Below are 23,891 nucleotides of genomic sequence, written 5' to 3'. Positions count from 1 at the left end.
TCCCAGAGATACAGGGGACTCAGCTTTCAATAATTTCAGGTGTCTCCTTTCTTGTCTGTGTAGGCATGTGTGTATCTCATCCTAAGTTGTTATGATATGGATCAGCAACTTAACTAATGATTAGAGAATATGCAGATTAGTATACATTTTCATTTTTTGAGCCCATAATTTCCAGATATCCTTCAGAAGTTGCAGTTACTACTGAACTTCCTCCTGGTCATCTTTGAATAGCTGAGATTGATGATGGTAATGATTATTATTATAATATTATTTAATGAGAATGCAAAGTAATGATCAAATAGTGCAGTACAGATGTTGGAGAACTGACTGCAGGAGCTGAACAAAAATATTATTTACCTTGTTTTCATATGTACCTCTGCTGCTGTGCACAAATACTAGAGCACTGCTGGAGAACTTTTGATGAAACACTATGTGCCTTTATTGAGTCTCCAACTCTCATCCTGTTACCCTCATCTCTTTTTGTGCTTCCCACATCACCAGGGATCAGTTGCCTTGTCACTAATTCCCCTGTTCTGAGGTGCCCTCCATCTATTTAATCTTCTAACAAAATTCCAGGTGTGAAAGGATGCTGGCAGAGAACAGCAGTGTCTGCCTTGGGAAGGAGTTTGGAAGCAGAGGAGCAGCCTGAAGCACTTGGTGCTCAGATGTCCCTGTGATCTGTGGTTCAGGGTTTACTTCAAATGAAGGTGTGTCAGGTCTTCCAGCTGGTGATACCTCCTGGGCCTGGGGTTCAGAGCTGCTGATGAAGCCACCAAACACGTGGTTAAAGGCAGCAGTAATGGGAATTCACATGGAAACAACCAGTGCTGCTCCAGGACAGTCAGGGAGTGCCCTCTGAGCTCCTTGTGAACCCTCTGTGGAATTTGAGATGTGGGCTAGTCCTTCCTCGGGTCTTGCTGAAAACACATCAAGACTTTAGCAATGTTAATTGTGGCATCTCTCACAGTCAAAAGTAGTTTCAGAGAGTGAAACAACTGATTGATGGATTTGTTTGTCCTAAAGTCTCTGCATTCTCATTCACTCTTGAAACTTTAAGAAAAAGAAAGGGTGGGCTGGGAGTGGGGAAGGGGGTTGTATATACTCACCTTGTTCTGTGCAGGAGCTCCTCTCTAAAGACATGTACACTTTCTGGTGTGTGTTCTTCTACAGTTCCTTGTCCCATGGGATACCTTTCATTTCACTCTGGTGCTCCTCAGCTTCATTGCAATAACTCTTCATCTTCTCAATGTGTTGACCACTTGCATTTTACCTTTTCAGACTGCAGACTGCTCTGCTGCTTCAGCTTGGGGCAGTGTGGGGCCTCAGTGACCTGAGTCTCTCAAAATTCATCTCTAGCAAGCTGCTCTTGGCTTCTCCCTTCTCTGTACGCTGAGAGAAACATATATAAACCAAAGGATAAATCAGAGATGCTCATCATGTTCCAGAGTGCCAAAAAACTAAATACTGTCATTTTGATGCTCTTGTTTTAATCTAAGTGGGGTTTCCTTACCACGGTTGGTGTGTGGTGTGTTCCAGCCTGTGCAGGAATGCTCAGCCAGGCTTGAGCCATGTACATTTATCATGGAATCATTTAGGATTTAGGACTTCATTCAAACTTGGCAAGAGTGGTCTTATTAGTGCTTTCACATATCTTTGTTGCTCATGGTCTGTTGCTCCTCTTCGGGTTTTTGTTGTCAGTAAGGTCCAAAAAGTTGCCATTTCATTTTCATTTTTTCAGTAATACAAGCTTTAGGAGTAGGTGAGATTAACTTCCACTGAAGAAAAAATTTCAAGTGTTGAATGACATTGGGGTTTTTTTTAACTTGCTGCATGTGAAGATGCCTTGTGCTTCCCATGCAGAACAACTTATGACCACTGTACTTGTAAAGTGTGTGATTAACTAAACTAAACAGAGTTCTCTCCTTAATGTGGAATCTGCTGGGAATAAATCACCCGAGCACAATAAACAAATTGCACCCCCAAAATGCTTGGTAGAGAACAGTGGTTTAGTTCTCATCTCAGGCTGCTTTCAAGAATTGCAAGTGTTCTCCCTTTGTGCATGTGACGTGAGAGATGATTTAATTTGGGGGGTACACACTGAATTGCCTTAGTTTACCTTTCTTGTTGAGGGAGGAGGTGGCTCTGGTGTGTGCACTTCTGTGTTTAACACTCATTAGGGATTCATTGAAGTGGCTGGATGTCATGGTGCAGAGCTTCCAGTCTGTCTGTGTGATTTTTTTGCCCATTTTACAAGTTAAGCCTTTTCTAGCTGCTCCTTGCTTTACAGCTGAGACTGATTTTTTTTTTTTTATTGTTACTACTTAACAAACAGCAATAATTTGGAAGCTGATCTGGTCAGTGTGTTCCAGTGGTGCATAAGGTGCTTCTGTCCTGGTGTGGGTCAGCATGGCCTGCAGGTACAGCTGTGGCACAGGAGTGGCTGCTTGGAGAAAGGATCTGTGCCCTGCCCCAGGCAGGAGGTGTAAGTGTGGCACAAACAGGAGATTTCTTGTTGGATGATCTCCTGCTCTGACTCTCTGTCACCTGTTATCTTCCACCCTGAATCACACAGTTGTCCAGAGGGTCACAAGATGCTTGGCTCCACTTCCTTCTTCTCCCTGCTGACTTGAAGGAGGATTGCATTTCCACAAAGCTGAGCCACCCCAACATTTTTAAACCATATATGTTCAGAGAAGTCAAATGAGAAGAAAACTTGTTATTTTTACTAGTGCAAGAGCCAGAGGTTGTGCAGTGAGATGCAGCACTGGGTGTAAACCAAGAGTTGTTTCACAGGTTGTCTGACCAGTTTGCTGCTCTAAGTTGTAGTGATGAAAAATGTGGCTGGGAAAGGGTAAAGGCAGACTTGGGACAGATTGGAGTGGTTTGGTTTGGTTTTTGCATCCGAGTTCCACTGGCTCTGCTCTCAGAGTGGCTGTTCTGCAGTGCCCTGTCTGTGGGCTCTCTAAGTGCCTGGTGCTGGCCCTTGTCCATCGAAGGGGGAGGAGAATGGGGGGCAGTTGGGGATGGAAACAGTGGATCTAAATCCATCAGGCAGCTTTTGGGATACACAAGGCAGCTCTTGAGCCTTCCCTTGTTCTTTTGTCACTTACCAAATGACCCACCTATATAATCTCCAAACCCTCAGCATTTCTTTCCCCCACACTCTTCTCCTTCCACCCCCTCTGAAGAATCCCAGGAGCAGTGTAAGAGCAGAGCTGTGGGTGTGAGATAACAGCAGTTTAACTGTGACCTTTTAAATGGTAAATCTGAAGCCTGTTTTTGGAAGAAAGTTCAAAGTAGTTTCAAATGCTCTACCTGCTCTACAGGTGAAAACTCATCTTTGCAAATGTTCTGTGTGGAATTTCCTGCTTCCATCCTTCAAAGGACTTTAGCTGGACAGAGGAGAGGTAGAGCAAGAGGTTTTCATTAATATTGAAAAGTATACAAAGTGCAGAAGAGCGAGATGCACTTTCCAGCTTTCTAATTACATATTTTTGAGTTTGTTCTTTTAATCCAGTACAAATTAGATTAGGACACAGGACTAAGGCAATCCAATTGGCTCAAGTCACATAAGGATTTTTGTTCCCTATATATTTGGGCACTACCTCTAGGCCTTGTCTTAAACTGATTTCCTAGATTAAATTCTCAAAACCCACAGTTAGCTCAAAACAAGTCTTAAATAAAAGCATGATGACTATATTTAAGACCCTTACCAGTTACTTAAATGTCACCTGCCCCACTTTTCTCACCTGGTGACCAAATACTGGATTTTGGCAGTTTGATATTAGTGGTAAGTAGTCAGTGGGAGGCCCCTTTTGAGAACAGGACTGTTCCATGCTTCTACATTCATTTTTTTTTTCCTTTGAGTGAAACAAAAGGTGTCTCTGCAGGTCACTTGGCCATGCATATGGATTTTGTTGGCTGAGGTTCTTGCCTTGGTGAAGCTGAGTGTGTGGGGTTCACATGTCTGTCTGTCATGCAGTGGACAGACTGACTGTTCCAAGCTACACTGGCTAAAATTCATTTCAGAAGTAAAACTTTGGTTTGGGCAACACAGTAGTGCCCAAAACAGCAAAATCTTGCATAACATCCTGGTTCCTCTGAAATTTTTTTTCCTTTGAATTCCTTGACAGCACATTACCAGCAGGATGGTGAACATAACTTAAAAATATATATTTTTGAAAGCAAAGGGAGTTCCTATGCCAGTTCCAGTCTTTCCAGGTGGTAAGAGCATTCCTGCTGTTGATCTAGCCCTCTTTTTTTCAACAGGTATGACAGTTCAGCGATCAGAATTACATTCTTGATCAAACTCCTACCATTAACTTGCAACCAGGCAATCAGACAGTGCCAGCTTTGTGACTCAAACCAGTAAGATCTCTTCCTGCGCCTTCTTGTCTTCCTCCCCACTTGCAGTCTGGATAAGGAGCATCAAAAAAGGATGCCTAATTGGGCAGTTGGACAGTCATAGAGTAACTCAAAACTGGGAGAGGAAAAAGAAAACAGCAAAATAGCAAAATGGTCCTGTTGAATTAATGGAAGTCCTCTGTCAATTATGCAACCTATTTAACTAGATGATCCACGGGTTTATCTTTAGACTGAGCAGGTCTTTGTTGTCAGACCAGTGTGACTGACTACACTTTTTCCTGAATAAATACTTTATTCAGCATCGCCATGTGTGTCCCCCCTCTGAGTTGCTTTTCCCACCCTGTGCTTGGCTTGTTGAAAATCCAGCAGCTCTGTTCATCGATGTGGTGATTCTGTAATTCAGCCAGGCTCATTTAAAGCAGATCCTTCAGCCCTGCCTTCTGTCTTGTGGATGCCTTTTCACTAGCTCTGTCCATCTTCCTCACTGGGAAGGGTTTTGGTGGAAGGTCTGACAGTTTTAGAAGCCATCTCTGATCATTGGTGGTGTCTGGCTCTTCAGTCTGATCTCACAAAGCTTTCCTCTCTGCTTCCAGGCCAAGGAGTGTGGTCAGATGCAGAACAAGTGGCTCATGATAAACATTCAGAACGTGCAAGACTTTGCCTGCCAGTGTCTCAACCGCGATGTCTGGAGCAACGAGGCCGTGAAGAACATCATCCGGGACCACTTCATTTTTTGGCAGGTGAGAAATGGAATGGGGCTGGATGTCCGAGTGACTTGGGGCCTTGGTAGATGGAACAGTAAAAAAAAAATAAAAAATATAAAGGACTTATTTGAATGCAGTGGCATAGTGAAATTCTCTTGAACTTGCAGAGGTGTGTGTCTTGGTGTGTAGTTTATGGATGTAGATGTAATTCATGGGTATGCATTTGAATGCATAAACTGCCTTTCACTTGTGCAGTCGAGGTGTTGCCACATAGCTTCTAATACATGGAGAGGTGGAGGCATATTTTCAGCTTGTCACAGTTACTGAGAACTGTTTGTACCTTTTGTAGTTTATACTGTAAAACAAGAGAAAAACTTGGTGCGTTTTCAAGGCACAGTTTGTTTGTGTTCCCTCTCCAGCCACTGATTTGCCCAACGTGGTGTTTTGCAGGTGTACCATGACAGCGAGGAAGGACAGCGGTACATCCAGTTCTATAAATTAGCAGACTTCCCTTATGTCTCTATCCTGGATCCCAGGACAGGTAAGGCACGTGACAGTTGGTTACCTGGAATTGTTATCCCATGGCAGTTGTAGGCTGGAATACCTTCCCCTGCAGTTGGTGTTACATTGGGCTGAAGAATCTCTGCGAGACCTTGTTGTCGCTGAAGCAGTGACACAGTTCTGGAGGAACTAAGGGAATAAAACACCCCAAACTTGCAGAAATCTCGTGTATTTGAAGCTTAGCAAGTACTTTGCTTAGGAGGTGAAAATAGTTCCACCTGGTGGCAAAACTCTGACTTTAATTCTTTTCTTTAACTCTCCTTTTAAAAGCTTCTTGAAATCATATGATGAATAAACCACAATATTTGTAAGCACTACATGAATCGGCTTCCTGCTCCTTCCACACTATTTTTGTGAGGCTCAGTGGTGACTTTTTAAAATGCATCTTAATTCTGAAATACTGTTTTGGCTTCAGGTTTGTTGTTTGGGGGGTTTTTTGGTTGTTTGTTTGGAGTTTTTACCTGAACAGTCAAACTTCTGCCTCTCCCTCCAGTTCTTTCAAAAGTGTTACTTTTTCTTTTGTATCCCAACACCTTCTTTTATCATCATGTAATGCAGCTGTCAGGTCATATAATGCTTGTCTGGTCTCCTGCTTCTAAGGACTGAAGTAATAATGTCTGTGATCAAAGCTGAGATTTGATTTAAACCAGCCAGAAATATATATATTTTTTAATGTTGCAACCGAAGTTAGGATACTCTTCTTAGCACTTTACTTCTGGGAACAAATGCTGTTTGCCAAGGGTTGGAATCAATTTAGCAAGAATGTAGAAGTACTTCTTCATAAACCAAGTGGTTTGGTGTTTATTCATTTTGAAGACAAATTCGCCATTCTGTGCTCATGTTCCCATAAATATAAAGAAAAGAAGGAAATAAACTGAGTCTGTATTTATGTCTGTCCCTTTTCAAGGGAGTGGAAGAAGGAAGCTCCATAATTATCAGGTGGTAGCCTGTGGGAAGCTGCAGTTCCACAAATACGGACTCTTGCAGCAGTGAGTTGGTGTGTTTGACCGCTGAACTGCAATTTTTTGCTGAAATGATGTTTCACGATGCCTTTTGTTCCCTAGGCCAGAAGCTCGTGGAGTGGCACCAGCTGGATGTGACTTCTTTCCTGGACCAAGTGACTGGGTTCCTGAGTGAGCATGGCCAGCTGGACGGGCATTCCACCAGCCCTCCCCAGAAATGCTCTCGCTCAGTGAGTATGAGGCCCTTTGGCAGGACTGGAGGCACCTGAAAGAGCTCTCTGACCTGTCTTTATCCAGCTCCACTGATTTCCCAGGCAGACTCACAGAGTTAGTGCAAGGGCATGCAAAAATACAAGGGAATGCCTTCTCCCAGGATCACCGTTTTGTTGTGCAGTGTGTGCTTTCAGCATTTGGTTTGGATTTAACAGCATGTGTGAGAGGAAAATGGATTACTCCATGCAGAACTCCAAGGAGAAGCCATTAACTAATACTAGCATGACTAGCTTTCCCTGCTGTTTGTTCCTGACAGGTTTAGCAGCTTCCCTTTGGAAGACTGATGCCCTTTTGGTTTCAAAGCGGTCCTGATGTATTTGTGTCATGCTTGCATTCCACAGGAGAGTCTCATCGATGCCAGTGAGGACAGCCAGCTGGAAGCTGCCATCAGAGCCTCCCTGCAGGAGACACATTTTGATTCCTCGCAGGCCAAGCAGGAGAGTCGGTCGGATGAGGAGTCGGAGTCAGAGCTCTTCTCTGGAAGCGAGGAGTTTATTTCAGTTTGCGGCTCTGAGGAGGAGGAGGAATCGGAGATTCCTGCCAAGCTGAGGAAGTCTCCACACAAGGACTTGGGGTATAAAAAAGAGGAGAGCCGGAGGCCTCAGCCTGAGGCCCCTGCAAGGACTGAGCCTGGGACAACATCCAACCACAGAGTTGTGCCCTGCATCGATGCGGGAACGCCGGAGGAGTCGCCGGACAAGCCTGAGAGTACGTTTCGGGGCCTAGATGTGAATGGTGAGTTAACACTTTTTATCATGGCCTGGCTTTTGCTGTGGTTTTTTTTTTCTTTGAAACTGTTTATACTCTGGCAGGCATGGTTTCATCCTTGGTTTTAAAAAGCTGAATCTCTTCTGATTTACTGACTTCTTGCCACCAGACACCGATTCCCCGTGGCAGCAGCCCCACTTTGGCTCAGCCTGCAGAGTCCTGTTAGTCATAGTGCCACAGAACCTCCTGAGCTGGGAGGGACCCATAAGGATCATCAAGTCCAACTCCTGGCCCTGCACAGGACACCCCAACAATCCCACCCTGTCCCTGAGAGTGTTGTCCAAACACTCCTTGAGCTCCGGCAGGGTTGGTGCTGTGACCAATTCCCTGAGCTCAGGTTTCTTAGTTTGAGACCTTGCCCAGGAGTAAAGCATGCACTGGTGTAATGCAGGTGCAGTGTGCTCTGGGCACACTGACTGGTTCCAGTCACCACTGCTTTGGAAGAGTCCTGAGTTTGATGTGTATATTTAAGTTCCTGTGGCAGAAATACATCTTCATAGACTGGAACCCTGTGTTTGTCTGCAGTCCCTAACCCTGCTGTGCTGTTGCACCTAAAATCTATGCAAGAACTCAACTCAAGTCCTGTTGTTAACTTGCAGTAACTTCCTTTTTGTAGGACCAAAGGCACAGCTGATGCTGAGGTATCCAGATGGAAAGAGGGAACAAGTTTCACTGCCCGAACAAGCTAAACTTCTGGTGAGTGGTGTTAATGGGAATCCTTGTTTGAGTACAGGAGGGCTGAACCTGGAGAATTACTGTACCTCTGGCACTGTTGAAATCAGATCTAGTGGAAGAGGTCTATGCAGGGAGTGCTTTCACTGTCCTTCTGTTGTGTTCCATATCACTCCTCTCTGATCAGCAGACCCTGCTCGCTCTGTGCGTTGCCGTTGCTGCTTGGGTTCCCAGTACACTCCAGTGTCTTCCTTAATCCCCAAACTGCTCATTTCCATTCTGTGGTGGCTCTAAGTGGCTTCTGCATTAATGATTAATTACCATAAAACACCCTCAGCTCACTCATTTGTGGGACTTTGTTTCTAAATGGAAAAGTTGGGTTGGTAAAAGCAAAAGCAAAACTCCTCATTCTCGTTCTCCATCGCTCCCATCGTACTTCCACCCTCCCTTCTGGGCATGGATGACACGGCAGACTTTGGAGGAAGTTCTCCCCAAACAAATTCATTACAATATTAATTTCAGTTTCACTGTGAATTCACAGTTTCAGCTGTGCTTTGGCCTCACTTCCCTTGGAGAAGTCGATGTGGGTGGCATTTCCATGCAGATTTTGTGGGTGCAGAGAGGTCACCATGTTCCTGTTAGCCATGAGCTCTCAGGGCATGGAGATCAGTTAAGCTCATTTTTGTGTAATCAACCTAATAGTTGTAGGGAAGCAAAAGAACACCTCTTCAGAAGGATTTTGTGCAGATTTGGGAGAGAAGTGTCCTACCTCATACAGAAAGTGAGGCTATCACCTAGTCTGCAGCACTTTAGGAATGTACAGTGTCCTGAGCTCATGCTCTTAACTCTCCTGCTTGAAACTAAATGGGAAAAAAAAAGCTTAACTGCTTTTTGAAAGCAGCCTGCTAAGTAAATTTGTGTGTGTTATTAAACATGTAGCACTTTTGAATACTTAAGGGATTTATTTAGGCAGTACATAGGTGTGATACTGAGATATCCCCTGTAATCCTGCCTTCTGGTTTGACTCCTTTTATGGACTGTGGAAGTTAAAGGAAATTTATCTCAGCATGTGATTTCCTTTCTGCTCTACAGTCAGCAGAGGAATTGAGCTGAGTCAAGGTTTGTGGGTAAAGATATCTTTTGATTGCAGAGCTGAGCAGGCAGCTTGTGTGCTCACCTCATATGATCTTCTAAAGCCGTTTCAGTCAGATCAAGATTTGAGTCTCAGGTGTTTCTTTGTGAGCCTCATTTCCATGATGATTTCCATTTTAAAACTGGCCAGAACTAGAAAAATAAATTGTTTAAGGAGACAGTTGCACTTGAGGGGTTTTAACTGATGATACCCACCAGTACTGGCTGGTTTTAAAAGTGTTCTATTTTTAATCATTGTGTTTTTATCAATCAAGTGTGGCTTCTTTACATGCTCTTGTTTCCAGGAGGTGCTTATGCTTCCAGTATTACCATAATCCCATTTCCACCCTTTTTACAGGAGCAGTTGTTCGTTATGTACAAATTAAGTTTACTCTGTTCAGCAGCTCAGCTCCCCTGAGTACCTTTTGTTTGCCAAGTGTTTCGGGTGTGCAGGAAAGACTGGCTTGTAAAGGGGACAAGGAGGGACATGGGCAGGAAACTTGACTGAATATTTAAATCCAGTGGTTTGTAAAGGAATTGTGATCATCCTTGTTGCCTGAGAAGGAAGTCAGCCCACTTCCCTGCATTCCCCATCAGACACAGGCATTGTAACCTGCAAAGTCAGTTGGAGACCAGTCCTGGTAAAGGAGGAGGTTGGGGAACAGTCTCCTCCTGCCAAAGGTTTGTGTGTGGATTTTGAGGAATTGGGAGGAAACCTCCATGCAGGTCCTTCCCTGTCTGTTCTGCACTCATCACACCTTGGAAAAGTCCAGGTTGAACAGAATCCCTGGAGATCACCTGCTCTAACCTCCTGTTGAAAGCAGGGCTGTAGATGAGCTTGTCCAGGGCCCTCTCAAGCTGAGTCCAGAATAATTCCAGCAAGGGACATGGCACTATTTCCCTGGGAAGTTTACTCCAAAGTTTAATTTCTCCCATGATAAAGAATTCCTTTTTAATATCCAGATGAAATTGCCCCTGGGGCAGCTTGTGTGTGTTGTCTCTCCTCACCGTGCATCTTTGGGAAAGAAATGCCTCTGTCGTTGTTACATTGGAACACTGTGATGATAATCCCACCAAAATCATACCAGTGACATCCTGGATCTCTAGGCAAGCAGCAAGCTTCCAAGAGTGGGTTAGGTCAGAGGTTGGGTCCTTCAGGAGCCCCTTCCATCATAAAATCACAGAATGGTTTGGGTTGGAACGGGCCTTAAAGCTCATCCAGTTCCATCCCCTGCCATGGGCAGGGACACCTTCCGCGAGACCAGGTTGTTCCAAGCCCTGTCCAACCTGGCCTTGGACACTTCCAGAGATCAAGAGTCCAAAACCTCTCTGGGTAACCTGTTCCAGAAGAGTGCTGCAGGCTGCTGGAATTTACTGGCATAAGTGATCCACAAAAACTATGTAACAGTAGTGTTGAAACTCCCCCTATTTTTTCACACTTTCTATTTTATTGCATACAAGACATTTGTCTTTTTCCCCCCCTCTCTTAAAAAAGCTTCAGCTTTTCATTCTGCCTGTGTCTTGCTCTGTTGCAGTATCCTCTTTTCTTCTGCCTATCTCCACTTCTCTATTCCTAATTTATGCTCTTATCCGCTGTATTTCCTGATGAACTTGGGAAATTTCCCTCATCACAGCATGGACATGAGCTCTTCCTGATGCCTCTGCTTGTTGGATTGTGAGGCTGATGCCCCTTCATCCCAGTGCCCTCTGTATCCTGCTCCAATTGCCACTGTAGGCAGAGAAGTCAGTGAATTGAAAAGAGCTTTAAAAATACAAACCAAACAACCCCAAACCCTCCTGCTTCTTGAAGGCAAGAAAAAAAATAATGAGTAAAAGTCCTGCATTTATTTTGGTCAGTGCTACCTCACAAAAAAATGCCTCTTTGGTAGCATTTAGGTTTAGGATAAGGTATCTGATAAACAAGTGAGGGGGCTTTTATTTGGGGGCATTTAAGGCTTCTTTTTCCAATTTTATTTCAATTTTTTCCACTTTTCCACATTTTTATTTTATTTGCAAATTTTATTTTTTATTTCTTGCAATTGTGTCCTATGATGTATAGTTTGTCTTACGTGTATTAGGTTCCTCTTTTGAATTCTGTGACACTCCTTTGCCTTTCTTTCTCTCCAGGCCCTTGTGAAACACGTCCAGTCCAAAGGATACCCCAACGAACGCTTTGAACTGCTCACCAACTTCCCCCGGAGGAAACTCTCCCACCTGGACTATGAGATCACGTTACAGGAGGCAGGCCTGTGTCCTCAAGAGACTGTCTTTGTGCAGGAAAGGAATTAGCACTGTGGCCTGAGTTCTCCCAGCCTTCCTCCCCTCTTCCCTTTGCCTGGAACACCGACTTGTTAAATATGCAGTTAAGGGTCATAGGATTGCAGTGCTGGAATCAGACAGGCAGCTGACTGGCCCTTCCCTCTCTTCCTCTCTCTTCCTCCCTTCTCCTCTCTCTTCCTCCCTTCTCCTGCTCTACTGACCAAATGAGAGTGCTCAGAGTTTTATTTTCTTTCTCAGCTGCGGAGAGCGTTGGGAAGAACATCTTCCCTCTGCTTTCCTGGGATAAAGTGAAACGGTGATCGGTGTGTCCAGCGTGCTGAAGCTTGGAGTGGCCATAATACACAAACCCTTCTCGCTGCTATTCTTAAATCTGTTTTGTTTAATTTATTTTTGAAAACAGTGTGTGATAAGGCACTGAGTCATCTCTCTAAGGAGAGAGCGTAATCTTCAGGACAGTCTTTCCTTTGTTTGGATTCCCTACATGAAAGGTGTCCATTAACCTTCCAGCCTTCTCAAGGGTTCACTTACCCAACACTCTGGTTTTGGGAAGGAGTTGGGTTGAGCTGTGGTAAAGTACTCTGCCCCCATCTAATTTAAAAGCTTCTAGGTTGACTTCATGTTTTCCTCCTGCTTTAAACTGCCAGTGGACATAGTAAAAAAACCAACCAACCCCCCCAAAAAAGCCAACTGTGCTCTATTTGAGATTGACTGTTTGGCCCAGAGGGAAAGCTGTGTGTCCACTGCTGGAGCAGAACTGACTCCTTTGTGGGAGTGGTTGGGTTTTCCAGGTTCTCTTCCCAACATCCTCAAAGTGTCTTCTTACTTGCTCTCGGGATTTTGCAAATGATTACAGAAGGTGATACTGTGGAGATCTGGGACTCTGAAAACACCTGCCACAGACTTGACAGTTAGTTGGCTTTTTTTCCCTTGGCACAGTGTCTTGGTTGGTTTTCCCAGGAGTGACTGGCACGAATTAATGCCTCAGAAAAAGCTTCCCAGCCTGGTGGCTTGAACTCTCTGTGATGATTTTTATTCTATTGCCATGTTCATCTACTGTCACTTACCTTTAAGGCTGGGGGGGCTGCATGGGAAAGCTGCTCCTTTGTTTAGGCTTTCCTTTCAGCTCTGGAAGTTGGCACCAGAAGTCAGTGCCCTGTTTTTCCTCCAGTGTCTTCTGTAGACGTGGAGCTGTTGATCATTTGGTGTTTCAGGAGGTGTTACAGTGGGACAGGAGTTAACCAGCACAGCCACCAGGGTGGTTGGTGAATTTGTGTATTTACAACTGAAAACTCGATTTGACGTGCTCTTCCTCAGCGAGGAGAAAGGCAGCTGGGACCTGCCATAACTGCTGACTTTTTCTGCCCCTCTCAGATAATGGTACATGTTAAAGACTTCAGTAGTCAGAAATTTACCGTGTTCAAACTTCTCAAGATATTTTGCCTTTAGTTTCATACTAGCCTGGATACTTAGGAGCCCTTAAATGTGAGGAATCACAGAAAATGTCTTGCGTTCCCCAGGAGAATTTGAGCTCACAGCTGTCTTCTGCTCATAATTGGGTTTGACATGTAATCATGCAGTTGTATAAATTGATTTCCCTTCTACACGAACACTGGCTGCATTCTACTGCAGGATGTAGTGTCAGAAAAGCAAAATCTGACCCCAGTTTCCTGATCAGTATCACCAGATGACATTTTGGTTTGTAAAGACACCCTGTCATGGAAGCAGCTCCCAGCGTGGGACAGTGAGGTGCCAGGGCAGCAGAGGAGAGGGGGGTTGTGTTTGGCCTGTGAAGCAGCAGGGACACCTCTGGACTGAAGGATCCTTTAGTTTCTGGGATATCCAGATCCATAACTTGTGTTTCCATGTAGATCTAGTGCTTCCTGAAGCAGCTGTGTAGCTGGAATAATTCACTGTTTGCTGCTCCTCCATGGTCAGCCCCAGGCAGGTGAAGGCAGCTGCCAACAGGAGGCAGAACCCAACAGGTGTAGAGTGACAGCCCCTCGTGTCCCTTGGGCAGTGGGAGCACAGGGACCTTCCCTGCTCTCCTGCCCGTGCACCCTTGGTGGTTCCAGGGTCCTCTCTGCGTTGTGGCTGCTTGGCTGTGTTGGCTGGTGGAGGCCTAGCTCAGTTTGGACAGGCCTGGCTTTGCATCCCCTCTGGGGATGTTGTCCCGCAGCAGCTTTCCTGTGGTTAGATGTGCAGAATTGACTCTGCCCTCTCACTCCCAGGTCTGGTTTATGGGCAGCTTCTCTCCCCCAGCCCCTCCCTGGTGTGTACTCACCTACTCACTGGGCTGTGAGCTCTGTGAGGACACCAGGAGTTGCTCTAGCAGGGAAAGAAGAACATGAAGTTGAAGATTTACATTGAAATGGGATTTTTCTCCCATCTTTTGGTTTCTAGTAGTTTGTTCTGTTCCGAGAAATCATGATCCTTGCTTTTTGTTGTTGTTGTTGGTTTCTGTGGCACAATGTGTTTTTTCTATCAGTTTTTCTTTTGCTTTGCTTTGAGAGCAAGAGACAGAGAAAAGAATGTTTAGGGAATGTGTGTCCCTACACGTGGCTCTTTTCTCCCTTCATTCCTCTCCCCTCTCTCCCTTCTTCCCAACCCAAATAACACCCAGTGCTGTGGCACATGTGTCAGTCAGCTGTGCTGTGGGGCCTGAAAGCTGTTAAGAAACAGCACCAGCCAGGATACAACCCCTTCAGATCTTCATCCCCGTTGAAGCCCTTGGGAGGATGTGTTTTGCTGTCCTGAGGAACGGGGGTGAAAACATGAACCAAGCTGTGGCTGGGACAGCAGCGAAGGTGAGGGCTCGTTGGACACTATTTAAAGAGCCTTTGCAACAGTCACTTCTGGATGTGAAATCTGCAGCTCAAACTGCCTTTGACAGGCTGGAAAAAATGCCTTAGATCTGGTTGTGAAATAAGATCTTGACATACAAAGGACAAAGGAAACAAATCCTTTAATGGCTGTGATTTGTGGCTTCTGGTGGGTGTTGCTTGGTCAGAATTTGCATGTGGTGTTGCAAGGGCTGGGTTTGGAGGAGCAGCAGTGCATGTAGGCAGTGGAGGCTTTTCTGGGCAGAGAACTCATCAGGGCTATTTCCTCTGCCTGTGCTCTTCATCCCACAGGGCTTCGTTTTGGGATTTGATGTCCAATAGTCCCAGTCACAGCCTGGATTCACAAACAGAAGGTGAAATGAGCACTGGCTTTCCCTGCCAGGTGCTGCTGACACATTTACTGCCCACTTGTGATCCTTCAGAGGTCCACAAAAGGATTTTGGATCTTCCTGATGCCACATGCTCTTAAGTCAAGCTGGTTGACCAGCTTCAGCCTTACAGCATGATGTCAAAAGGGCAGGTGAAGGCTGTGCCAAACATTTCTGGTCATACTTGGGTTATTTTTGTTAGGCTTTCAATTAAGGTCTGTGATTTTTACAATTTCTGACATTGAAGTGTGTTGCTTTTCCTGATAAATCAGCTCCGTTAACACCACCAATATTAAAGGAATGTCCAGTATGTGCACATAGCCTTGTAAGGTATAGTGGGCTATAAAAGGCATTCAAAGGTACTGTTGTTCCTAAGGAGATTTAAACAAGAATTTTCCATCAGCTCCTCCCAGAGCTCCCTGACCTTTTGCCTCTCTGTTACGGGGAGGTGACACCTCTGCTCTGTCCAGCTTGTGTTTCACAAGGTCCACGTCCTTCAGAGCCACGTTTTCTAAAGATTACCAAATTTGTTCACTCACCTGCACCAGCTTCTGCAGCTCCCCCTTCTGCCAGTGCTGTGGTTTGTGCCCTTGCAGAACCTGGGTTTAGTTCAGGTTTTAATAACTCCACCTCCCTGCTGAAGGGTCTCAAATTCCTGTTCCTCCCGGAGCACTGAGCTTGTTCACGGGGACTTGAGCAACAAGGGCTAAACTAAAACCAATTTTCTTTTGGGGGCAAAGCATCACTTGGGCTGTGTTTTGTCAGGTACCAAACACTGCAGAGATGCAGAACCGTGGTGTTTGTGGTTGTTTGTCTAAACCACATAAAAACAGATTATGAACATAGAGACCTGTGTGGGAATGTCGGTGCAAGTGGAAAGATCTGTGTCATTTCAGGAACTTGTCACTTAATTTTTATTCCTTTTTGGTTTGTATTAAATGTCACTGCTTTCTTCTGGTTTAATCCCTTTTTGATCAAGTTGATAAAACAGGTGGTCTTGTATTCCAAAAGGAGAAGGGGTGGCAGAGATGTGCTTTTGGTGGGGGAAGAGCAAAGTCGCTGTCCCATAAGAACGGGCTGTGCCTCGTCTGGCTGTTCTAATAGATTCAGATCCAGCCTCTGCTCTCCCTCACCCTTTCTATTTATTTATTTTAACAAATTATGTTCTACAAACCGAACAGCTCCTGTTTCAAAGACAAAGCAAACTGACCTTGAGCCCTGCGTTGGCCATCTGGGTCGCTGGAAGTGCCCACGGGTGTGTTTGGATTTGGAGCTGGGAAGGTTAATGGATACCCTTTCTGTGATGACTTTTATTCCTGTCTCCTCTTGTCCATGAGATGCTTGGTGTCTGTCCACTCCCAATAAATAGAGCCATATGTACATACACACACGTGTTCTGAATCGGAGAGCGCGGCACTCAGCATCGGTGCCTCAGCCTGCCTTGGGGTTATCCGGGGTTTTCCATGGGTACCTTGTGAGTGATGGCAGAAATCCAGGACTTGGTCACTGGCTTTAGTTGCTGTGAGTGTCTGCAGTACAGAGAAAAGTCATTGTGTAACTGCTTGTGAAATGGTGCTGAGATTTAAGGCGTGGAAGGATCCAGGAACTGTCTGCAGAGCAGGGGACGAGGTGCTATTTTATAGACCAGATTTATATGAAGAACCTCTGGGTAAAACTCAGCTCAGAGACGTGGTGCCTCGTCACAGACACCACACTCTAGGACAGATGATTTTTTTTTTTTAAAATGAGGCTGTTTCCTCGAACTGGGGAACATCCAGTTTGAAGTTACAACTTTTTACAACGGTCGCTTTCTTCTTCAGTGATGTCGACTTCACACGGGAGGAGGGAGAGGATTCATTTGGAAGATTTCAGCTCACTGTGCTGGGAGGGACCAAACTCAAGGAAACCTCTGATCTATATACACAACTGCTGCATTTTTTATAAATATATGTAAATGTCCTATTGTAATATTTGATCCTGGAAATAAAACAAACTGTTTTCAGTAGCTTTTTTCAGGTCTTGGTTTTTTGGTTTGGGGGTTTATTTGTTGGTTTAGTTCTAATGAAAGTCTGTCCCTGTGTTACATGGGGAGTTCCAGAGCTTTTCCTTAGGGATACTGGGGTAGAAGGATAAGGAACTGTTGATGACAGTGCACTGCTTGCTTAGCCCAAGAAAACTTCAGCCCATTCTAGAGGGTACAAAATCTTGAAGTGAGACAAACTTTTGGGACCCTGATAGGAAAAACACCCTTATGGAAATGAATAAAAAGAGGCAGGGATAGGATTTTCCGTCCTTCCAGTTGGAAGAGCAGAGAAAATGGGGCTTTCTGTTCTGACCTGTCAGTGTCCTCCTGGTACAGGTGTTGTCAAGGCAGAGCCTCTGCTTTCTGCAATTGTTGTGGGGCATCTTGGGATGTTCCTGTTGTGGCCTCACGTGAAATGTCGATGAGCAGAGGCCCTTCTGGACAAGGACTTGGCAGGTACAGTAGGGTAACAATAATTAAGAAACTAATTTTGGGTCATCCTCGTGTTCCTGACTGTAGGTAGGTCTCCCCTGAAACAGTGACCTCAGCCACTGCCATGGTCTTGCCCTGTTTGAAGCTGGAAAACACCTTGATCTCTTCGTGTAGCTTAGGAAGAAAATATTTCCTATTCTACTGGCGTGGAAATCTTTTTTCATTTGCAGGTCAAGGAACTACAGGGACACCTCAAACTCAAGATACTTCTTGGGTTTAATTAATTTATTTTTCCTTTCTGCAGACTTCTTCTGATTTTTAACGGGATTGGTTTATCTGAAGTATTAATTCAGGAGACATTCATAAGGGCACTGAAGCAAATCCTGTCCAGCAGCATCGTGTTGGTATTTGTTCAGTCAGTTCTAGCCACAGACTCCCTGCAGGGCTTGTCCGAGGGGATTTTGGAGGAGTCATGGCTGACTCGTGGCAGAAATAGATTTGCAGATTCTACAAACAGATTTGCAGAGAGGAGCAGGAAGGACCACTGTGCTGAGCATCCTCTGGCCAGGACCGAGGTGGAGGCTGGTTTGGCACAGAAAGGTTTCATCTCAGCGCTTCCAACTCAGCTCAGCCTCTGGTTCTCCTTGAAGCCAAACCACTCTTGAAACCCAACCTGTGCAATTTCCCCAGCCCCACAAGGGTTTGGGCAAGGGGAGCAGGGAAGCAAAGAAGCTGCGAGGAGAAATCAGAGAAGGACCTTGCTGAGCTGGAATTGCTTTACGTGGGACCAGGTTTGGCTGTGCCATGACTGAGTGGCCTGGCAGCAAACTCCTTGCCCATAATTGCTGTGCTGGTGCTTTCACAATGAAGCTCTCGTGTGAGAAAGGCAGGGGCACAGCCCCTCATGTGCTGGGCTAAAATTAGCCTTTTATTATTATTATTATGGTTACTCTTATGGGTACAAGGGGCAGAGCCCCTCCCGTGCTGGGCTAAAATTAGCCTTTTATTATTATTATTATTATTATGGTTACTCTTATGGGTACAAGGGGCAGATGAGCAATCCCAGATTCTCCCTGACGCTGCCCCGGCGCTGCGTGGCAGGAGGTTTCCTGTGGGAGATGATGGAGCAGATCATGTGTGGGGCAACGTGGGAAGCTCAGATCGCCGTGACGTAGGAAAGGCACAAGATGAGGTTGCAACACATTTTCTTCCAGGAGCAAAGGAACGCTTCCCCTCTTTCTAAGTAAGAAAAGAGAGGAAGGAGAAATTGGATTATTCTCGGCACTCTGCTGTCCTGCATGTTTTGCCTTTGCTGTTGTCTGCCTTTTAGAGACCAATTTGCCTTATTTAGGCATAAAATAGAAATTTACGTGCTGCTGCAGACTCTGATTTTTCCTTTCAGAGGAGCTGTTGGATAATCTGCTCCTCTCATTTTTCCTAGAGGAATAGAATTGCCTGATGTGACCTGGCCTCACCCATTCATGTTTTCCCATGTGACTCTTGAGGGCTCCAACTCCACCTTCTATTTCTTCCTGTCTGGGAGCACGATTTATATCCTCGACTCATGATTTGAAAGCAGGAAAAGCCACTTTGAAACACATCAGCAAAGGGGTGTGGGTCACCCTGGGTAGAGCAGGTTAGGGTATGGACCAGAAGGCAGCACTACAGGTGCTTTTTTTACTTACAGCATCAGAGCAAGACTCTCAGGGCACTGACCCGGCTTCGCAGCCGTGGTGGGTTGGGAAGCCCCTGTCCCAAGCAGCTGATGTGCCTCAGGTCCTCATGAACACACAAGGAATAGGAGCCATCTCAAAACTCTTCTTGGAGAAGATTCTTCCTTCTGCCTGCACAGCCCACAATCTGTTCTTGTCTTTGCTCGTGCCACCTGCAACTCCTCTGCCAACAAAACTGCCCCATTTTTGCCATTTTTTGGTGCTACAGTTTCTCTGTCTCCTGTTCTCGGGCACAAAGATCATCCACGTTCTCCCGATCCTGTTCCTGTACTGTCAGACCTTCCCTGTGGGAGTAGCAGAGGAGTTTCCCTGTTGCACAGTAACTGCCAGCCTTGGGCACCTCCGATGGGAAAAGGTGGTGTCCGAGGACTTGTAATAATTAAGATGTCCAGAAACCTTTCCCTCTCAATCTTGTCACCAAGGCATGAGATATACTCTGCACCTGAGGAAAAGCTGGGCCACCTGTGAGGAAGAAAAAGGTGGGAGTTAGGAACCAGCTGAGACATGAGAATGCTTATTTAGAAGCTTTTATTAAAATATTAGTGAGAGAGGGGAGTGTTCTCCCAACATAGTCACCACAGGAGCAACGGCTTCTCAGCGGTGGAGGCATTTAGTGCAGAAGTGGTAGAAGCCTTAAAATCTGAAATTGTGCCTGTTTTGATGAACTCTGGCAGTGAAAGGGGGAAGGACCGTGCAGAAGGATCAGCCACAGCGCCGGAAGATCTGGCTCATTCAGTGGGACAGTCACCTTTGAATGGAAGGATCATGACTGATGCATGGGCGGACGTCGGGTGGGAGGGGGAAGACAGGGAGCACACCCTGGGGCATCATAAATAGTCAGCTGGGGGGAGATGCCTCCAGCACAGAGCTCCTCTGAGGGGTGGACGCTGCTGACGCCACGTGGCTTCACTGCCAGGTAAGCCAGGAAGCAGGGAGGACAGGTTCCCTGGGCTTTGCTGGAATCCCCGTGCTTTTCCATGGAGATGTGCTGGCGGAAGGGTTGAGGCTTTTGAGGGTCCTGAGGAAGACTGGGTCAGCTGGACTTTGGCTTTGCCTCCCCTCGCACAGGGGTTCGTCTGTGCTGGCTGAGGGGGAAGCTGCTTCTTCAAGGGGAACGTTTTAGGGGACAGCACACCATAGGGAGCTTCCTAGGGGAAAGAGGCCTCCTGCCGTCCCCAGGGAGAGGGCAGCTGTGGAGGGGAAGGAGAATCCTTGGAGAGGTTGAAGTTGCAGAAAACTCTGGCTGGTGAGAGCCTGGGCTGTGAGCTCAGAGGAGCAGGAGCTCCCCCGTGGTGGGGACTCAGCACCGGACACTCATGGCTGGAGGGGGAGGACAACCACGTGCAATCCCTGGACTGCAGGCAGGACCACGCTGAGGGTGAGGGGCCCTAAATTCCGTATAACCAAGGCAGGGAGGACGGAAAACAGAGGGGAGGTGGAACTCCAGGATGGGGGGGAGCTGATGGTCCTCTCGGGCATCTTGGCTCGTGTCCCCTCCACACAGGTCTCCCAGCCCCTTCCTCCATGCTCAGCCCTCCCTGGCATCCTGCTGGGACTGGCGTGGCTGCTCCCCAGCCCCTCGGGCCGTGCTGGGCTGGATGCGCTGCCTGAGCTGCTCCTCCCTGGCGCACGAGGGGGCTGAGGCAGCTCTTCCCACGGGAACACCCAACAACCACGTGGTGCAGTGGTGCCACAGTCACTTCTGCTTTGCAAAGAGCCGCAGCGAGCTTGAAAAAGATTATCCGGAGCCAGAAGCAGCTCAGTCTGGGGAACTTGTGCAAAATGGGTCACAATCCACCAGGAAAGGGGAAAATGCGTAAACCCAACTTGGAGCAAAAAGAACACAGGGTAGAAGAAACCTGGGAACCAGGGTAGCACCAAACCAGGTTGTTTTCAGAGGTCCCAGAGTGACCAATGGGGATCCCTGTCTTGTAGGTACAGAAGAGAAGTAATTTTGGACAAGGTATCACCTGGAGATGGGCAGGTGCTTTATAGGTGAACTCATAACTTAGTAAGATGTCAGTGGAGGTGAAGGGTAGGGGATAACATTTTCTTAATTGACTTTAATTAGTTTCAGCATACTCAGACCTATGGCAGGATTCATGTATGACAGGGGTGGAGTTGCTGTTGGATTTTGGTTGGAGACTGATGTGCCTTCACAAGTCCTTGTCCAAGGATTTCGCCCCTTTCCTGGCTCGCTGTAAACACTGAAGGCCAAACTGAGCTGTGGTGGGTGCTTTGCCCCCTGCAGTAACATTATCACAGAATCACAGACTGGTTTGGGACCTTAAAGACCATCTCGTTCCAACCCTCCAGCCCTGGGCAGGGACACATTTTGGAGGAGCCGACCCTGAGGTCACACAGGTCTCAAGGCTTGGTGTGGGACTTGCTGTTGTCATAAACTCCATTGCCTGTTCGGCAAAGAAATATCAGGATTTCCATTGGAAATTGCCCTCAAGTAGGGGCAGTGCCAGTGCGGTGGGCTGGAACCCAGACCCACAACCCAGTAACTCCTGTTCTCCCACAGCTGTGGGATGGGCTCGGGGTGGGGAAGCCGCGGGACCCCACGGGGCTGAACGCAGCTCTTTCCTCTCCTCCTCTTCCTCCCCGTTCCCACGCAGGACAGAGATGTGTGTGGGGAAGTGCAGCCGGATTGTGGGTCCCTGCCTGCTGGCCCTGGGCACGCTCTCCATGGCAGCCAGCATCCTCCTGCTCTTCCCTGGCGGAGCATCCAAGTACCTGCTGGAGGGGCACATCAGCAGACACGCCCTGGCCGTGCCGGGTGTCTGGGGAGGCGGCATCCCCGTGAGTACTGTGGGTCACACCCGTCCCTCCCCATGGGCCTGTGGAGCAGGGACAGAGGGATGGAGCAGGGACAGAGGGATGGAGCAGGGCAGGTGGCTTCTCTTTGTCCCCCAGCCTCATTTTCCTTCCCGCAGGTGCTGCTGGCAGCGACCCACATCACAGCACTGGGGTGGCGATGTGCCGGCTGCTCCAACTGCGGCACCCGCTGGAACGTAAGGGACCCCTGTGCTAAAGCAGTGCCCGGCAGCGTGGGGTGGGATGTGGGGTGGGACTGGCAGGGTGCCACCTCTGCCATGGCCACACGGTGGGACGTGGCATGGACCTCCTCTCCCCTCCTCCCGTGGTGGGATGTGGTGGGTGGCCCCTCTCCCATGGCAGGTCCTGGCAGGGTGTCCCTCTCCGATGGCCCTATGGTGGGACATGGCACAGACCCCCCTATCTCATGGTCCCGTGGTAGGATGCTGCATGGTGGCCCCTTCCCAGAAGACAGGCTTTCCACTTGTGCTGGCATGGGCTCTGTCCCACCAGGCTCTGCACGGCAGACCCCTGCCTGTCCCTGCTCCTTGCCCGTTTTCCATCCCTGCCTGTCCCTGCTCCTTGCCCCTGTCCCTCCTCCTTGTCCCTGTCCCTCCTCCTTGTCCCTGTCCCTGCTCCTTGCCCGTTTTCCATCCCTGCCTGTCCCTGCTCCTTGTCCCGTCCCTGCTCCTTGTCCCTGTCCCTGCTCCTTGCCCATTTCCATCCCCGCCTGTCCCTGCTCCTTGCCCATTTCCATCCCTGCCTGTCTCCAGTCCCTGCTTGCTTCTGCCCAGCCCAGCAATGGCTCCATCCACAGCCACAGCTGCCCAGGACTGGAGCCCCTTGGGGTGAAGGGGAGTTTTCCCCCCTGCCAAACATGCCGACAACCAGCAGCTGTGTTTTGGAGCCCACCTGACTTCCAGTGTCCCCTCTGCCCCCCGGTGTTCCCCACAGGCCTTCATCTCCACCGTGCTCTCCAAGCTGGCGTTCCTGGGCGCTGCCGCCTGCTTCGTCCTCTCCGGGGTGGGTTTGACCAACGGCCCCCTCTGCTTCTACAACGCCTCTGAGCACAGCCTCGGGCACGGAGCCCTCTGGGGTTACCCCTTCCCGGATGCCGCTGCCCAGGTGCCTGATGCCAGGTGAGGGGCTGAATCACCAGTGCTGCCTCATTGGCTTATTGCTAATTAAGGCAGTGTTAATTATAGTGTTGGGGGGGTGGGTGCTTGCAAGACCCTGGTAGCTCGAGGGGTGCCCACCTTCCATGAATTTCTACATGGTGCCTTGCACCTCCATCACCCCCCTGACCCCACTCATTCTCGGGCTGAAGGACGGGATGTCTGGGACACCCTCCGTGGTGGAAAGCGATGGGATTCCTGACCTGCCACAGGCAGCACCCTGTATCTCCTCCCCTCCCTGTCACACAGGGCTAAGACCTACCTCTACGATCGGCACACCTGGAGCATCTGCCTGGAGCCTGAGGGCATCGTGGCCTGGAACGTCGTCCTCTTCTCCGTCCTGCTGCTCGTCAGCGTGGCCGAGATGGTGCTGTCCTTCCTCCAGATCCTCAATGGCTGCCTCGGCTGCCTCTGTGGCCTCTGTGAGGGCAAGTAGGGCCCGGGGGCAGTGCCAGCAGGCTGCGCTCGGAGGAGGTGTCACCCCTGGTGTCACTTGGCTGGTGGCACAGGCTGTACTGGAGGTATGGTAGGAACTGTGACACTGGCCCACTGCAAGAGCCCCGTGTGAGACAGACAGAGTCCCCCACGAGGTACGGACACCCCGAGTGTTGGAGCAGCATTAGTGGGGCTGGTGTGCCAAGTGTTGCCCCCATGCAGAGACCCCCAACCAGGACATACCACTTCCCTCCTCCCTGGAGCAGGTGCCCTTGGGGCTGGCAGCCCTTTGGGGTTGGAAAGCAGCCAGGTGAGGGATGGAGGTGAGGACTCGGCTCATGGCACCCCA

At 47.9% G+C, this 23,891-nt stretch overlaps 2 protein-coding genes across 2 annotated transcripts in view; both read left to right on the top strand.

The window, feature by feature from the left end:
• Window positions 1-16,929, top strand: part of UBXN7 (UBX domain protein 7) — a 33,077-nt gene extending 16,148 nt beyond the window's left edge. The window contains exons 6-11 of the mRNA XM_027703830.1: window positions 4,959-5,105; window positions 5,520-5,610; window positions 6,695-6,822; window positions 7,207-7,600; window positions 8,250-8,329; window positions 11,564-16,929. Of these exons, the coding sequence (XP_027559631.1) occupies window positions 4,959-5,105; window positions 5,520-5,610; window positions 6,695-6,822; window positions 7,207-7,600; window positions 8,250-8,329; window positions 11,564-11,725 (1,002 nt within the window). The 3' untranslated portion in view covers window positions 11,726-16,929. The remainder of the gene's footprint in view (window positions 1-4,958; window positions 5,106-5,519; window positions 5,611-6,694; window positions 6,823-7,206; window positions 7,601-8,249; window positions 8,330-11,563) is intronic.
• Window positions 16,930-19,920: 2,991 nt separating this feature from the next.
• TM4SF19 (transmembrane 4 L six family member 19) lies at window positions 19,921-23,643 on the top strand. The gene is made up of 5 exons (XM_027703923.1): window positions 19,921-20,028; window positions 21,734-21,917; window positions 22,052-22,129; window positions 22,887-23,071; window positions 23,357-23,643. Exons 1-5 carry the CDS (start codon window positions 19,964-19,966, stop codon window positions 23,541-23,543), a joined length of 699 nt encoding a protein of 232 aa, XP_027559724.1. The 5' UTR covers window positions 19,921-19,963; the 3' UTR covers window positions 23,544-23,643.
• The last annotated feature ends 248 nt before the right edge of the window (window positions 23,644-23,891 follow it).

This window comes from Neopelma chrysocephalum, unplaced genomic scaffold (genome assembly GCF_003984885.1).
Source record: "Neopelma chrysocephalum unplaced genomic scaffold, ASM398488v2 Primary Assembly neopelma1_252, whole genome shotgun sequence".
In the NCBI taxonomy this organism is placed as follows: domain Eukaryota; kingdom Metazoa; phylum Chordata; class Aves; order Passeriformes; family Pipridae; genus Neopelma; species Neopelma chrysocephalum.
Note: the sequence above shows the minus strand (reverse complement) of the source record. Positions and strands in the feature narration are given on the sequence as shown.